This window comes from Peromyscus maniculatus, chromosome 2, assembly GCF_049852395.1.
Source record: "Peromyscus maniculatus bairdii isolate BWxNUB_F1_BW_parent chromosome 2, HU_Pman_BW_mat_3.1, whole genome shotgun sequence".
NCBI lineage: Eukaryota > Metazoa > Chordata > Mammalia > Rodentia > Cricetidae > Peromyscus > Peromyscus maniculatus.
The window spans coordinates 148290665-148308756 of NC_134853.1; the positions used below are offsets into that span (position 1 = coordinate 148290665).

Here is an 18092-nt window from a genome sequence, read left to right on the forward strand (position 1 = left end):
AAACAGAATTAAAACAAATCAAAATCTCAAGCAAGAAAAAAATACAGAGGTGACTAAAGAGATGTCTCAACTATTAGGGGCACACACTGCTCTTCCAGAAATCTTGAGCTCAGCACCCATGGCAGAATGACTCTCGACCGCCTCTAATGCGCCAAGGATCCAAAGCAGTCTTTTGGACTGCATGAGCACTGACACAAACAAAAAACTAAAGAAAAAAATGTTTCTATAAAGGCTGCGCATGGTGGCTGTTTCCAGCTAACTGACCATAACCAATCACAGATTCCTTTGTTTCTTCTCCAGTCCCACTGTTCCACTCTAGCTGAAAGTATCCCAATAAAGAAACAAAAATTACTATTTAAATATAACGACGGACAGCTCTATTGCCACCCCACTATAGCAATGTTTTTGTTTTCCAGTCTTTAAGAGTTTGCAAAACCTGCTCTTGCTCTGTCACACATTACTTGTCAACTTAGACAAGTTATTTAGCTGCTCTGAATATTTGTTTTCTCATTTATCAAATACAGGCAAAATCAACCTATACAGACAGAGTAACAATGAGGTGTATGGTGTGCCTGCCGGTGGTCCCAGCACTCAGGAGCCAAGCAGGAGGATCACCAAAGTTTGAGGACAGCCTAGGATAAAAGAGATCTTTCCTAAAATAAGAAACAAAAGAAAATCAAAATCCAACCAACTAAAAAACAAAAGAACATATACTCAAGATCGAAGTTTATTTCTTACTATGTGGTAGTAATACATAGTTATTATCTAGACGAAACTCAATATCCAAAACAAGAAAATACAAAAAAAGTCATTTAAAAACAGGGAGGGCTAGAGTGATGGCTCTGTACTTAAGAGCACTTTCTGTTCTTTAGAGGACCCAACAGGTTCATTTCCCAGAACCCACATGACAGTTCACAACCATCAGTAACTCCAGGTTGAGGAGATCCAATGCCCTCTTCTGGCCGCCTCGGTTAAATACATACATGCAGGAAAAACATTCATATACCTAAATTTAAAAGAAAAACTTTCAACTGAAGTCTGACTGAAACAAAAATGCTCTCCATAGTATATATGACAAAAAGTCTAGAGATAAACACACACCCCCTAAAACCATCATAACCACCAAGGTCACAGACATAATCAGAGCGAAGGTACTTTGACTTTGCAGTTTCATCAAGATGGGAACTCTTGACTGTCCTGTTGCATCTCCCCTAAGTACAGGGTTCCTCTGTATTTCTTAATTACTGAGATGCAGTTAGGCCCTTCAGTTGTAGCTTATGCCACTTTGCAGAAACATTACTTAACCAGTACAAGAAGACTCAAGGGGCTGGAGAGATGGCTCAGAGGTTAAGAGCACTGGTTGTTCTTCCAGAGGTCCTGAGTTCAATTCCCAGCAACCACATCGTGGCTCACAGCCATCTGTAATGAGATCTGGTGCCCTCTTCTGGCCTGAAGGGATATATGCAAGTAGAACACTGTATACAAAATAAATAAATTTAAAAAAAAAGAAGACTCAAAAGCTGGACCACAAAACTGGTGGTAGGAAGATTTATTTATATGCAATATAATGTACCCATAAACATAGGGCCTCCCTATGACACAGAATTACTTTGATGTATTTTGAATGAGTTACTGTATCTTAGAATCCTTTTCCCATTTTTCCAATTTTTAAAAGAATATAAAGCATTTTAGAGAATTCAGAGAATAATGATGAATAAAATAAAACTTCAAGTTGAAGTAGGGCTGGGGAGATGTCTTAGCTGCACAAAGATAATAATATGAATTCAAGCGCGCGCGCGCACACGCACGCACGCACGCACGCACGCACGCGCACACACACACACCTGGTTGAGGTGGCATGTGACTGTAATCACAGCTCTGAGGATGTGGGGACAGGAGGACCCCGGGCCTGCTGACCACCAGTCTAAATTAGTGGGCTCCAGGTTCAGTGAGAGACTATATTAAGATATAAGGTAGCAAGTAAAATAAATAACAAGAAAAAGCCCTGAGGAAGACATCAGACACTGACCTGGTTCCATACATTCATACAGAGGAGTCAAAAGCCTAGAAAGCAAGAGTAATAACCTGACCCTTCAACAAGGATCAGCATCCATATTTAGAAGTGGAAGAACTAAAATACTGTTAACAAGTATTACTTCATTTTCCCTCAAAACCCTCAAATGGGTTATTGGAAACTAAGTTAAATTACTTCTAGGTCACAAAGCTGCTAAAGTATCAGCAAACAGACTAAAACCTAGGCTTGGGGCTAGAGGTACAGCTCAGTGGTTAAGAGCATTCAGTGCTCTTACTGTATATAGGACACTGATACAGTTCCTAGTACTCACATGGCAGCTCACAACCACCCAGATTCTCTCTTTTGGCCTCCATAAGTACTAGGCAAATACATGGTGCACGCACATACATACATACATACATACATACATACATGCAAATCACTCATACACATAAGTCTTAAAAAGCAAAACAAGCCGGGCGATGGTGGCGCACGCCTTTAATCCCAGCACTCGGGAGGCAGTGCCAGGTGGATCTCTGTGAGTTCAAGGCCAGCCTGGGCTACAAAGTGAGTTCCAGGAAAGGCGCAAAGCTATCAGAGAAACCCTATCTCAAAAAAACAAAAAAAAAAAAAACAAAAAAACAAAAAAGCAAAACAAAAACCCTAGGCATTTTCTAACTTCAAATCTCACATCCCAAAGCTGGGCAGTGATGATGCATGCCCTTTATCCCAGCACTTGGGAGGCACAGGCAGGTAGATTTCTGTGAATTAAAGGCCAGCCTGGTCTACAGAGTGAGTTCCAGGACAGCAAAGGCTACACAGAGAAACCCTGTCTCAAAAACAACAACAACAACAACAACAACAAAAAAAAAAAAAAAACACAAATAAAGAAATTTCACATCCTTCCTGTGTTCTCTTAGTAGAGGACACTTTAAGCAATGAAGATCTAACTTTATAAAAAATGTTGGGGTTGGGGGATTTACTCAGTGGTAGAGCGCTTGCCTAGCAAGTGCAAGGCCCTGGGTTCGGTCCTCAGCTCTGGAAGGAAAAAAAAATTTTTTTTACAAACTACAATTTTTTTTTTTTTTTTTTTTGGTTTTTCGAGACAGGGTTTCGCTGTGTAGCTTTGCACCTTTCCTGGAACTCGCTTTGTAGACCAGGCTGGCCTCGAACTCACAGAGATCTGCCTGCCTCTGCCTCCCGAGTGCTGGGATCAAAGGCGTGCGCCACCACCGCCCGGCTACAAACTACAATTTATGCCTGGTGTGGTGGCACAAACCTTTAATCCCAGCACTCGGGAAGCAGAGGCAGGTGGTCTATAGAAAAAAGAGTTCCAGGCCAGCTATACATACAGTGAGACCCTATTTTTTTGCCCCTCCCACAAAGAAAAGAATTTGAAAAGGCTTACCCTAAACCAAATATGGCAGCACATGCCTGTGATCCCAGCACTCAAGAGGACTTCTGTGAGTTCAAAGCCAGCCTGAGTTACATCAAGAACTTGGTCTTAGAAAAGAAAATAGCAAAGAAAAGAAAGAACAACAACTAAAAAGATGTCTTACCCTCAGGCAAAAGCACTTTCTAGACAACATTTCTAAAAATGACTCCCTCAAATGAAGTTTGCCTGGGCCTCTGGAGACCTTGGATGTCCCAAGAGCCAAAGAAAGAAAAGCTAAGGGATAAACAACACAGAGATGTGACCCATCTGTTTGTTGGCCTGGCAATCATAATTTATCATATCTTATCCAGTGTCTTTGATGTGTCAGGAGTTTTGGATCACTCATTATAACCAACACTATCCCCCATTTAACGGGCAAAGAAACTGAATTCAGAAGTTATGAAATTTGTTGCCAAACTAGTGACAGACAGAACACTTGCACCAAGTCACTGTTTTGCAATAGTAGATTGAATTAAACATATGGCATTTTTTAAACTTTTACACATTTTTCTCCCTTTTATCCCCCTGTAAGCATCCAAAAATTGGATTATTTAATGCACCTCAGAAGGAAGAACAGGGTTTTGATTGTTTATTTAAAGAGAATTTCAACCTCCAGAGGACAAGGATTATAGATGTGCATAATCATGCATGCATACTGAGCTAGAACATACATTTTGAGGGATAGACAAAACTGAGTTAAATACTAGCTCTGCTACATCTATAAAGTGTGACCCTACTTTTGAAAGAGAATAAACCAAGCATATGCTATGTGGATCCATGCCTTTATAATCCAGGCACTTGGGAAGAAGCAGAAGGATCAGAAGTTCAAGGCTAGCCTGGGTTATGAGACCCTGTTTTAAATTACACCCCCCCCCAAAATAAAAGCGGATAAAAAGAAACAAGGTTAATATTAAATAAGCCTGGGGGAAAAATGGGTTGGACTTAGTGGTTCAGGCCTGCAATCTTGGCTACCACAGAAGGCTGAAACAGAAGGATTTCAAGGTCAAGCCTGGAAATTTTAGTGAGATCTGGTCTCAAAATAAAAAGTACAAGGAGCCAGGTAGTGGTGACACACGTCTTTGGCAGATTTGAGTTTGAGACCAGCCTGTTCTACAGAGCATGTTCCAGGCCAGCCAGGGCTACAGAGAAATTCTGTCTTGAAAAACCAAAAAGCAAAAAGAGAGCTGAAATTATAGAGTTCAATGGTAGAACACCTGTTTAGCATGCTACATACAAAGGCATTGGGTTCAATCCTCAGTACCACCAAAACAAATTTTAGAAACAACTGCATTGAGTAAAAACAGACTACCATGTACATTATATTAATTAACATTTGATAAGAGATGCATACAGAGCAAGACAACAGTCAAGATTTTTCTTTTTCACTAAGGTGTCAAGACTGGCTTAGCAAATCTGTTCCAAAGAATGAAACTCTGTCATCCTCTAGCCTCTAGGAGCACTGTACCCTTCTGTTAACAATCTCTGGAATTCCACAATCAAACCAAGTATCTTCAAATCTTAGTACAATGCTGGGCTGACACACATATGAAAGAAACCTCCGACCCTCGGCATTCACGTATTATTTCCAGCCTTTACAACTTTTTCTGTTAGTGTCATCTTTCGGAACCCCAATGATCTTTGTGTAAAAAAACCCTTGTCCATAATTTTTATTTACCAAACCATTTCAAGTAAGAACACCTAGCATATTATGTTCCTAACCTTTTCTTTAGGGAGGTGGGGGTCATGGGCCCCTTCAAGAATTTGAAGAAAGGTGCAAGCTAACCATCCCACCCCACAAATACACAAGGTCATAGTATGTTACACGCAATACTGGCTAAGAATGGAGAAAATGGCCTGACAGTGATGACACAGTAGTGGCCCACGCCTTTAATCCTAGCACTTGGGGAGGCAGAGGCAGGTGGATTTCCGAGTTCAAGGCCAGCAAGCCTGGTGTACAAAGTGAGTTCCAGGACAGCTAGAGCTACAGAGGAACCCTGCCCAGAACTTTTCCATCTCCCCCCCACAAAAAGAATGGAGAAAATGTGGATACTGGCTTCCCCTAAAGCCTGAGTTTGGAATCTTTGTATAGGAGCTCAATTCTTATAAGTAAAACCCAATTATAGCATATTTATCTTGGCTTCCCAAATTCTTTCATTAGGGAATGGCTTTAAAAGGTAGGGATTTCTCTTTCTTTCTTTTTTTTTGGAGATAAGATTTCTCTGTGTATCCATGGTTGTCCTGGAACTCACTCTGTAGACCAAGCTGGCCTTGAACTCACTGCCACTGCCTCCCAAGTGCCAGGATTAAAGGCATGTGCCACCACCCCCTTAGGGATTCTTCTTTAAAAAAAAAAAAAAAAAAAAAAAAACAACTATTTAAATGCACTCTTTTTCCAATAATATTTCATTTTATGTGTATGAGTGTTTTGCTTGAATGCATGTCTATGAACCACTTGTATGCCTGGTGACAGTGCAGGCCAGAAGAGAGCATCATATCCCCGGGAACTGGAGTCACAGTTACACAGCTGTGAGCCACTATGTGGTTGCTTACAACTGAACACAGGTCCTCTGAAGAATAACCAGTGCTCAATTGCACAGCTACCTCTCCAGCCATATTTTGCCTGCCCAATGTATGTATAGCTCATACCTGGTATTCAGAGTGACCAGAAGAGGGCATCAATCAGATCCTCTAGAACTAGAGTTACAGGCTGTTACACAATAAAATCTGGATGCTGCAAACTAAACCAAGGTCATGTACAAAACCAGGAAGTACTCTTTTTTGTTGTTGTTGTTTTCCAGACAGGGTTTCTCTGTATAGCTCTGGCTGTCCTGGAACTCGCTTTGGAGACCAGGCTGGCCTCGAACTCACAGAGATCCGCCTGCCTCTGTCTCCCGAGTGCTGGGATTAAGCAGGAAGTGCTCTTAATTGCTGAGCCATCTTTCCATGCCCATGCTACCTTATTTATAGGTTTTACCATCACTTTCTTCCCAACATCAGTAACCACCAATCTGTTTTCCATCCTTACTGTTTTTTCAAGAATGCTAGAATCAAGTGTGGTAGCACTCAAGAGACTGAATTTCACTAAATTCACAAGTTCAAGGCCAGCCCAAGCTAGCAAGATCTTGTCTCAAAGAAAATGTTTCATTAGCAGGGTGGCAGCACACATACCTTTAACTCCAGCACTCAGAGGCAGAGGTAAGGGCATCTCTGTGAATGAGACCAGATTGGTTTACAGCTAGTTCTAGGCTAGCCAAGGTCTCCACTGTGAGATCCAGCCACAAAAAAAAAAAAAAAAAAAAAAAAAAAAAAAAAAACAGGGCTTTACACATGCTAGGCAAGCATTTTACCACTCAACCATACATGGCTTTTTTTTACATTTTCATTTTGAGACAAGTTCTCCTAAATTCCCAGGCTAGGCCTGAACTCTGTAGCTCCAGCATGCCTTGAACTTGAGATTTATTTGCCTTGGCCTCCTAAGCAGCTGGGATTATCAGGCCTGTACCAACAGGCCCAGTTCTGTTACTGAGCTTTAAGGAATTAGCGTTCTGCTTTCAAGTGAAATGTCAGACTTAGCCAGAGTTGTACAAACTCCTTCTAACTCAAGGTCTTAGCCCATTCCTTAGTCTTCAATGTCTTCCTATCTTTAAAGACTTTTAACTGTTTACCTTCATTTACTCTTTTAGCTAATTTATATTCTAATAAAGGCAAAACATTTTTCTCCCCCACAACTCCCCAAAATCCCTTGCTGTGCTGAACATCAAACACAGGGCCTTGTACATGCCAAACAAGCATTCTATCACAGAATTATACTCCAGGCCTTCAAGATAGAAAACTAAATCTAGTTCTAATCAGTTTACAAAATGCAAAAAAAAAGTTAATAAAAAAGTCTTCTCTGTAGCTTTAGTCTCCCTGCTCTCCAAGGACATGGCACACAATTCTTCCGATTCAAATAAAGATCTTCTGTTGACTCTTATTCTACTCAAACTGTTCACTATTTGAGTCATTTATAATGTCTACTTTCCTAAGTGTAAAAAGCACTGACAGACTAGAATTCTTATGTGCATTTCCCTGAGTCAAGGGAAAAAAAGTCTAGCAGGGTGGTGGTGCAGGCTTTTAATCCCAGCACTTGGGAGGCAGAGGCAGGAGGATCTGAGCCAGCCTGGTCTACAGAGTGAGATCCAGGACAGTCAGGGATACATAGAGAAACCCTATCTCAAAAACAAAAGAAAAAAAAGTCTAGCATGGATAGGTAACTGAGTCTTTGCAGATCTGCACTGTATCTATGATCACAGCTGAACATCAATTTGGCCTACAGCAGCAGCAGTAAGTCTGTCTATGTTCTGTATTCCTCAGAATTTTCCCATCAAAGTAATTTATAAGAGTCTGAGGCCACTCTGGGCAGCACCCTTCCAAGACACAGGGGGTTGGGGTGGGGGGAGTGGTAAAAAAAGGAGACAAAAGATCATTGCAAATCAGGATGCTCAACAAATACAGTTACAGCTGGGCTTGGTGGCTAATCCCACTCAGGAGGCAGAGGTAGGTAGTCTGGTGAGTTTTGAGGCCAGCCTGGTCTACACAGTGAGTGCCAGGACAGCCAGCACTGAGTAGAAAGACCTTGCCCTCATTACTCCTCACCACACACTCTTGTGTGTGTGTGTGTGTGTGTGTATGATAATGTATTATTAAACTACTAGTGCACCAGAAGCTAATAAACATAAAATAAACTGGGCAAGGGTCAGGGAGGGCTGTGTGGTAATAACAGGAATGGTAGTTCTGGGTCTCACTGCACTTTATTGAGAATGGACAGATGCCTAAAAAGGCAATCTTAAGTGTTGGGCTCTGCTCTCTAGTGTTCTTTATCTGAGCCTTTTCATTCTCACTTCCCTTCTATCACTCTATACGTTCCCATAGTTTTCTCATTTTACCCAGTTAGAGCTTCCTTTTTAAATGTCAATTTGTAGTAGGTAGTATATAATGAAGGAGTCAAGAAAAACTTTTAGGTGATGGAGGGGAAAAAAAGAGTCAAGTGTGTGAATCAAATTGTAGACTGATTGTAAATCCTGTTTGTGCTACTAATTTAGTTTAGCCAACTATTATCTGTAATGTAATAAGATTATATTCTCAGCCATGGTGGCATATGACTTTAGTTCTAGCACTCAGAGGCAGAGGCAGGTGGATCTGAGTTCCAGGACAGCAAGGACTTGACAGAGAAACCCTCCCTAGACAAAAAAAAATATTTTCGCATAGTCCTTATGAAAGGTAAATACAGAATAGAGAGATGGCTCAGTAGTTAAGAGCACTCACTGCTCTTCCAGAGGACATGAGTTCAATCCCTACATCAGGAAGCTCACAAATGCCTGTAACTCTAGCTCCAGAGGATCTGATGCTCTTTTCTGGCTTCCAAGAAGCACCTGTATACACATGGCCTACACACACATGTACACACACCTAAATAAAAATAAATTAAGAAAAAAAGTTAATATACTCAATCCACCGCCCAGCACAATAAACATTAGCTGTTTTTCCTTTCTTGTGATCTGTCTACAGCTTAAATTCAGTCTTCTTTCTCACATTTCTCCTTTTTCTGGATTATTCAGAAATAGCATTAAACCTGGCCAATAATCCTCTAACATTAAGAAGAAGGCAGAGGGCCGGGCGGTAGTGGCAGTTATGACTAACATAACTCTGCACTCGGGAGGCAGAGGCAGGCAGATCTTTGTGAGTTCGAGGCCAGCCTGGCCTACAGAGCGAGATCCAGGAAGGTGCAAAGCTACACAGAGAAACCCTGTCTCGAAAAACAAAAAAAAAAAAAAAAAAAAAAAAAAAAGGCAGAAAACAGTTGAAGTTGGAGAGCAGCCTGGGCTCCACACAGACCTTGTGTCCCACAAAACAGGCTGGGAAAGAACTCCAGTGGTAAGATGCCTGTTCAGTGTGAGGATAAGTTCACAGCCCGCCTAGGCTATAAAGGGAGTCCAAAGCCAGTTTAAACAAGTTAGTGAGACTCTCAAAATCAGTCTTATGGGCTGGTGAGAGGGTTCAGAGGGTAAAGGTGTTCTGTTGATGTCAAGCTTCCCAGATGATCTGAACTCTTTTTTGATCTACTCCAGCATGGTGGAGAGGAACTGACACCCTAGGTTGTTCTCTGACCTCCAAGTCAACCTTGACCATAGAGACATTTTTCAGTCTGCAGACACTTGTTCTCAGTCAACCAAACACTGGTGTTTTGTTGTTTCAAGTCAGTATGAAAAAAAGTATAAAAGATAGCCTGAATGTGAAGATCAGTTAGTAGAGTGCCTATCGTGCATAAAGCTCTGTATTTGATTCTAGGCACTGCACAAACTGAGTGTGGTGGGGCACACCTCCCAAACTCTGGAGGGAGAGGCAGAAGGAACAGAAATTCAAAATTATCCTTGGTTACATAGTGAGTACCAATCAGCCTCAGCTACATAAGACCTATCTAAAATTAAAAAAAAATAAAATAAAAATAAGGAAAAATATGAAAATTCTTATCGGTAAACAACTTGTCTGAATATAATGCACTCTGGGAGGCAGAGGCAGGCCAATCTCTGTGAGTCTGAGGCTAGCACGGTCTACAGAACAAGTTCCAGGATAGCCAGGAAAACACAGAGAAATCCTGTCTCAAACCCCTGGCTCCCCACCAAAAAAAAAAAAAAAAGAAATTAAAAGAAACATAGGAACCCAAGTATGTACAGCATAGAGGGCACTAAGCTGAAGTGCAACCAACTGACCTAAACATTTTTATTTACTGACACAGGTTTTGTTTTCACTGTACTTTAAGACCCTTTATTGTTGTTTTCATGTGTCTGTAAAGAAAACCACGTCCTTAAATCATTCTAGATACATGACCCTTTTGCAATATAAAAACAGTAAAGCCCCTTCACCAATGCTGGGAGATAGAGAATAAATGAGGGAAAATGGTATTTTCCTTTTACTTCATTTCAGATTTGTATTTGAGTGCCTGTAGGACAAGAGAGCATCAGATCCCCTGGTGCTGAAGTTACAGGTGTTTGTGAGCCACGTGATGTGGGTGCTGGGAACCGAACCCCTGCAGAAGAGCAGAAAATGCTCTTAACCGCTGATCCATCTCTCTCTCAGATAATGGTATTTTCACAATGAACTGTCCACAGTATCATTCTGGCCAGAGTCCAACTTACTCATCAGTGAGACGGACTGTGGGTTTTTATATACTTAATAAGATTTAGATATCATAAAAAATACTTATTAAAACCATGCCTTAACCACAAGTGAAGGTCAAGCAGATGGTCTGAATAAGAAAACTAAGTCACTGAAGTCAAGAGAACTTGCTAGTCTGCAGAGAACAAAGGCTACCTTTCTTAAAACTAGCCCTACTCAAGCCAAAACTAAAGCAAGAACACCGTTTTCTCGTTCATCTCGCGCTAAAGAGCCTGCGGTCCCTTACCTCCCTCGATCATTTCTTCCCACGGTCTCCCGGGTTACTTTCCCTACTTTTGCATGCTTGCCAAGACACATTTTAAAATAACGGAGACAAACCATCGGGGGCTGCAGCAATTCTTATTCGACAGGCCGAAGTGGAAAAACTCGGCTAGAGAAAAAACTCAAGTTCCGATTCTCTCGTCGCTCCAGCCTCCGAGTAACTTAAATTCGAGTTCCCGCTAACTCCCGCACCGCTCGGCCGACCGTGCCGGCGGCGGACCGGCACTCCGGCCCTCGCTCCCAGTTCCTCCCGGTTCCGGCCGTCTTTCCCTCCTACACCCCGGATCAAGGCGCCCTCCACCACGCGCGAGCAAAAAAAGGTTTTTTTTGTTTGTCTGTTTCCTCTTTGGGAAAGCGGGGAGAGAGGGTTCATTTCTGGAAAAGATCTGCTCGTTGGCGCGCGGGGCAACTACGAGAGGAGGAGGCAGGGTCGAGAATGGGGCGGGAGCACGGTACTATCCATCAAGCTCTCCGCGCTCGGGGATCGCCAGTCTCCTCCGGGCCTCATGCAGCAGGGCTCAGAAATCTCTGCTCACCCCCTGAGCCCGGGTGGGACTTGTGGGTCCAGGCTCGCCCAGGCCAGGTCGAGAAGGTAACTCTCTCGCTGCCCGGGACCCGAGGGGGCGGGAGCAAGAGGAACAAAGCGGCGGCCGCCCACCGCCAGGACCCGCTTACCTACGGACAACAGCTGCATGGCGTGAGTGAAAGACGGGTCGAGCGAGTCCTTCTCGGCCATGAGTTCGGGCAGGTACTTATTCTCCGGCTCCATCTTGGCCGCGGCTGTAGCTGACGGCGGCAGCAGCGGGGTCGGCGCGGACCCCACGACAGTCGCGTCGGGACCCGTGGCCGAGGGAGGCAGCAGCGGCGGCGGCTGCGTGGCGGGCGAGGCCCGAACGCCCCCTCGGGGCCCACCTCCGCCTCCCCGGGACCGGTGAGGCAGCGGTGACGGCCGTGTCGGGGTCTGACGCACCGAGGGGTGGACACCTGAGGGGTCCATGGAGCCGCTGCGGCCCGAGGACCGGGTCAGGCGCGCGGCAGGGTCGTCCCGGCGCTGCATCGGGGAGGCTGTGTGGCGGGGCGAGCGAGGGAGCGACGCGGCGGCGGCTGAGGCCCGAGCGGCGGTTGGCGGGGGTGGAAGAGCGGGAGCGACCGCGACCGAAGCCGACCCGAGCGACCCAGCGAGAGAGCACCGGAAATGAGGCGGCGCGCGTGCGCAGGCGTCTACCGGCACCGCCCTTGAGTTTCTCCGCGGAGAACAAAGTCCCCCGTCGGGCCACGGCGCCTGCGCCGACTGAAGACGTAGCCTCCCCGCTCGGGCTTCGAGTTCACTGCGCCTGCGCGGGCGCCAGCCGCCTTCGTTCGCTTCTTTTTTTTCCCTTTTCCACGTGACGCGGCGCTAGCGGTACACGTGTCTCCTCCCCCCCCCCTCCGCCCCCCGACACTCAGGCGGAGGGGGCGGGGGCTGTGGAATGTCTTTGTCTGCGCGCGGGCCCGCCGAGCGTGGGGCAGCGGACCTGTGCTTCGTGGGCCACGCCTCCTCCAACGGCCGAGCCTCGGGAGATCCCTGGAGAGATGTGCTACGGAGAAGGAATCGGAGGGCCTCCCCCCCTCCTCCCCTCCGGCTAGGAAATGAAAGGAACGCTTCTGGGGACCCCGAGACGGGCTAGAGGGTTAAAGCGATGTGAGGCCCCAAGACAGGGAAAGGCTGCCCCAACGGGATGGGAAGATGGGAGCCCTTGGTGAGGCTGATCCAAGGAGTAAGTGGCAGGCGGGTGTGAGAAAGGGAAGCCTGGAGGGAGAAGTAGAAGACTAAATGCCACTCATTACAGGACTGCTACCCAGAAGGGTCAATCGGAGACTCAAAGGCCGAAGAAAGGGGCTCCAGACCCAAGTAGGGCATCCAGGAAGTCGGATACTAAGCTTTCCACGATAGCAGGTTCAAAACTGGCGAGAGAATTCTTTTAAAGGATGCATTTGGGGTCGGATCCGCAGGTAAATCTGCTTGTCGCCTGCGTTCTATCCCCAGGCCCTCAATGGTGGAAGGAGGACCGGCTCTCACAGATTGCCCTCTGACCTCCACACTCACGCTGGGGGCAGATTAAGATGCACCATTGTAGTGTGCACCTGCGCTGAGGAGGGACAAACACAGGAGAATTACCGCAAAAGGGAGCTCCAAGCCACCGAGGGTATCGAAGGGACACCCAGTCCCCGCAAAACAAACCAAGAAGCATTTTGGTCAGATTAGACAGAGGGCACACCTGCAGTCCTAGCACTGGCGAGACTGAGGCATTTTAGCGCATACATTTTGTTGCCTTCTGTTTATTCTGTAAAAAGCTGATCACAGGCCCAGTCAGTCCTTAATCCGCGATGGCTGAATAGTTCTCATGCTCCTACTGCTGGTATGAATGCTGGGTCCTTCATAATGGATAGTACTACACTCAAAAAGACAGAATTACCCCCCGCCCCCCGAGCTGAGGCCAAATTCAGGGCCTTGAGCTTGCTAGGCAAGAGCTCTACCACTGAGCTAAATCCCCAACCCCATTTCACCGCAGAGTCCTGGCTGGCCTGGTACTCCCTCTGTAGCCCAGGGTGGCTTTGAACTCACAGCAATTCAGTCTTAATCTTCAGAATGCTGGGATGACAGAGATAAATCACCATGAGACAGGCACTTAATACTGCTCTAAAGACCAGGGTAGTAGTCTCTGAGGTATTCCCCTCATCCTGAGGCGCCATAAGCAGATGGAGCCCAAATCTCTCCCATTAAAAGCCTGAGGCCGAGATGTCAAGGTGGTTCAGCCTGTCAGCATATTGTCAGGTCTGATTGTCTGAGTTCAGTCCCCAAGACCACAGGGTGGGAGGAGAAACGTGACTCTCCAAAGCTGAGCTCTAGTCTCCATATGTATGCTGTCACACAAGAACATAGACACACACAAAAATAAAGATCTAAACAACTTACAACTTCCATGAATGGCTATTAACTCAGCTTTAAGATGCTAAGTTACCGAAAAGCTTGAGTGTTTTTGTTTGTCTTTTTTGTTTTGGGGCTTTGTTTCTTTGTTTTGTTATTGTTTTTGAGGCAGGGTCTTACAACGTAGCCCTGGCTAGCCTGGAACTTGATATGTAGAAGTCCACACAGAAGTCCACCTGCCTCTGCCTCTGGAGTGCTAGGATTAAAGGGATGTGCCCCCACAACCACCTGAAGAGATTTCTAAAATGCTATTTTATAAATTTTTATCCCATTTACGGTCACCTAACCAGGTGTCTCCAGCATTTGGGGTTGAGTTGCTCCTTGAAACTAGCCATTGAAAGCATTCAAGAAAAGCCACCCCAAGATATTTTGCTTTGATACATTGCTTACCAATAGGCAATCTGGTTAAGGATTTCTAAATGTCCTTATCTGTCTAAAGACAGAGCCTTCGATAAGAACTCATTTATCAATTCTCTCGTCAGAGAGTTCTACCACAAACTTTTATCACAGGAGGGGACACAACCCATCACAGAGACAGACTGGTACAAATTATTACACACTTTTTTGTTTTCTGGACAGGTCCTTGTTTGTCCCAGGGTAGCCTCAAATGTACCACATAGCTTGCTGATGAGCTTGACTGGATCCTCCTGTCTCCATCTCCGTAGCTGGGATTACAGTCTTCCACAACCAACCCCCTGCTTTTGCTGCACTGAGAATCTAACTTTGGGCTTTCTGTATGCTAGCTAGGCAAGCATTCAACCAACCTGAGCTACATTCTAAGCAAAGTTATGAATATTAATTTTATATAATTCATATAATAACCAGTTCTGATGACCATTACTGGACCTTTGGAGGGTTATGTTTTATTTTTATAATGCAGTATTTTTTCATTGTTATTTATTTTTCTATTATCAGCTTGATACAGTATAAATTCTTATCCTAACAGTGAAATGTTTCATTGAGGCTTGCCCAGTAATTAAGCAAAACCAAAACTTATTATAAGCCACAGTCATCCTAGTCTGATTGTTCTTTGCTTTATATCTAGTATCCACTTATAAGTGAGTACATACCATGTTTGTCCTGGGTTTGGGTTACCTCACTCAGGATGATATTTTCTAGTTCCATCCATTTGCCTGCAAATTTCATGCTATCATTGTTTTTCTCTGCTGAGTAGTACTCCATTGTATATATGTACCACATTTTCTTAAGCCATTCTTCAGTTGACGGGCATCTAGGTTGTTTCCAGGTTCTGGCTATTACGAATAGTGCTTCTATGAACATAGTTGAGCATGTATCTTTGTGGAATGATTGAGCATTCCTTGGGTATATGCCCAAGGGTCTTGAGGTAGATCGATTACCAATTTTCTGAGAAACTGCCATACTGATTTCCACAGTGGTTGTACAAGTTTGCACTCCCACCAACAGTGGAGGAGTGTTCCCTTTGCTCCACATCCTCTCCAACACAGACTGTCATTAGTGTTTTTGATCATAGCCATTCTGACAGGTGTAAGGTGGTATCTCAGAGTCGTTTTGATTTGCATTTCTCTGATGATTAAGGATGTTGAGCATTTCTTTAAATGTCTTTCATCCATTTGTGATTCTTCCTTTAAGAATTCTCTGTTTAGCTCTTTAGCCCATTTTTTTAATTGGATTGTTCAATATTTTGATGTCTAGTTTCTTGAGTTCTTTATATACTTTGGAGATCAGTCCTCTGTCAGATGTGGGGTTGGTGAAGGTCTTTTCCCATTCTGTAGGCTGTCTTTTTGTCTTATTGACCATGTCTCTTGCCCTACAAAAGCTTCTCAGTTTCAAGAGGTCCCATTTATTAATTGTTGTGCTCAGTGTCTGTGCTGCTGGTATTATATTTAGGAAGTGATCTCCTGTGCCAATGTGTTCAAGAGTACTTCCTACTTTCTCTTCTATTAAGTTTAGTGTAACTGGATTTATGTTGAGGTCTTTGATCCACTTGGACTTGAGTTTTGTGCATGGTGACAGATAATGTAATCTTTTACATATTGACATCCAGTTATGCCAGCACCGTTTGTTGAAGATACTTTCTTTTTTCCATTGTATAGTTTTGGCTTCTTTGTCAAAAATCAGGTGTTCATATGTGCGTGGATTAATGTCAGGGTCTTCAATTTGATTCCATTGGTTTGTATGTCGGTTTTTATACCAGTACCAAGCTGTTTTTATTACTATAGCTCTATAGTAGAGCTTGAGGTCAGGGATGGTGATGCCTCCAGAGGTTGCTTTATTGTACAGGATTCTTTCAGCTATCCTGGGTCTTTTGTTTTTCCATACAAAGTTGAGTATTTTTCTTTCAAAGTCTGTGAAGAATTGTGTTGTGATTTTGATGGGGCTTGCATTGAATCTGTAGATTGTTTTTGGTAAGATTGCCATTTTTACTATGTTAATCCTACCTATCCATGAGCATGGGAGATCCTTCCATTTTCTGATATCTTCTTCAATTTCTTTCTTTAGAGATTGAAAGTTCTTATCAAACAGATCCTTCACTTGTTTAGTTAGTGTTATTCCAAGGTATTTTATATTATTTGTGACTATTGTAAAGGGTGATGTTTCTCTGACTTCTTTCTCATCCCTTTTATCATTTGTTTATAGGAGGGCTACTGATTTTTTTGAGTTGGTCTTGTATCCTGCCACTTTACTGAAGGAGTTTATCAGCTGTAGAAGTTCCCTGGTAGAATTTTTGGGGTCACTTATGTATACTATCATATCATCTGCAAATAGTGAAAGTTTAACTTCTTCCTTTCCAATTTGTATCCCCTTGATCTCCTTTTGTTGTCTTATTGCTCTAGCTAGAACTGCAAGTACTATATTGAATAAATATGGGGAGAGTGGACAGCCTTGTCTTGTTCCTGATTTTAATGGAATCACTTTGAGTTTCTCTCCATTTAATTAGATGGTAGCTGTTGGCTTGCTGTAAATTGCCTTTTTTATGTTTAGGAATGTTTCTTGTATTCCTGATCTCTCTAAGACCTTTATCATGAAGGGGTGTTGGATTTTGTCAAAGGCTTTTTCAGCATCTAATGAGATAATTATGTGGGGTTTGTTTATATGGTGTATTACATTGACAGATTTTCATATGTTGAACCATCCTTGTATCCCTGAGATGAAACCTACTTGGTCATGGTGGATAATTTTTTTGTTGTGTTCTTGGATTCAGTTTGCCAATATTTTGTTGAGTATTTTTGCATCAATGTTCATGAGGGAGATTGGTCTGTAATTTTCTTTCTTTGTTGCATCTTTGTGTGGTTTAGGTATCAGGGTAATTGTAGTCTTATAAAAAGAGTTTGGTAATGTTCCTTCTGTTTCTATTGTGTGGAACAATTTGAAGAGTATTGGAATTAGTTCTTCTTTGTTCTTTGAAAATCTGGTAAAATTCTGCACTGAAACCATCTGGTCCTGGCTTTTTTTTTTTTTTTTTTTTTTTTTTTTGGGAGACTTTAATGACTTTCTATTTCCTTAGGAGTTATTGGTCTATTTAAATAGTTTATCTGGTCTTGATTTAACTTTGGTATGTGGTATCTATCCAGAAAATTGTCCATTTCTTCCAGATTTTCCAATTTTGTGTAGTATAGGTTTTTGAAGTATGACCTGATGATTCTCTGGATTTCCTCGTTGTCTGTTGTTATGTCTCCCTTTTCATTTCTGATTTTGTTAATTTGGGTGCTCTTGCTTTACCTCTTGGTTAATTTGGCTAGGGGTTTGTCTATCTTGCTGATTTTTTCAAAGAACCAACTCTTTGTTTCATTGATTCTTTGTATTGTTCTCTTGGTTTCTATTTCATTGATCTCAGCCCTCAATTTGATTATTTCCTCGCGTCTATTTCTCCTGGGTGAGTTTGTTTCTTTTTGTTCTAGAGCTTTCAGTCATGCTGTTAAGTCATTGGTATGAGATTGCTTCATCTTCTTTATGTGTGCGTTTAGAGCTATGAATTTTCCTCTTAGCACTGCTTTCATAGTGTCCCATAAGTTTGGGTAGGTTATACTTTCATTTTCATTGAATTCTAGGAAATCTTTAATTTCTTTATTTCTTTTTTGACCCATTGGTGTTTCAGGTGAGCATTATCCAGTTTCCATGAGATTGTAGGCTTTCTATAATTTTTGTTGTTGAAATCTAACTTTAAGGCATGGTGGTCTGATAAGATACAGGAGGTTATTCCAATGTTTTTGTATCTG

General features: G+C 43.2%; 1 protein-coding gene and 1 long non-coding RNA gene across 3 annotated transcripts in view; one reads left to right on the forward strand and one right to left on the reverse strand.

The window, feature by feature from the left end:
* Khdrbs1 (KH RNA binding domain containing, signal transduction associated 1) overlaps positions 1-12354 on the reverse strand; it is a 41623-nt gene extending 29269 nt beyond the window's left edge. The window contains exon 1 of one of the 2 annotated variants that reach the window (XM_076565180.1): positions 11601-12127. In XM_076565180.1, the coding sequence (XP_076421295.1) occupies positions 11601-11982 (382 nt within the window). In that variant the 5' untranslated portion in view covers positions 11983-12127. Of the gene's footprint in view, positions 1-11600 lie in introns of both variants that reach the window. The other variant, XM_006994365.4, reaches the window with a different exon arrangement.
* Positions 12355-12366: 12 nt separating this feature from the next.
* On the forward strand, positions 12367-13883 carry LOC121827382 (uncharacterized). The gene is made up of 2 exons (XR_006069654.2): positions 12367-13620; positions 13665-13883. It is a non-coding gene; the product is annotated as an uncharacterized LOC121827382 (long non-coding RNA).
* Positions 13884-18092: the final 4209 nt, after the last annotated feature.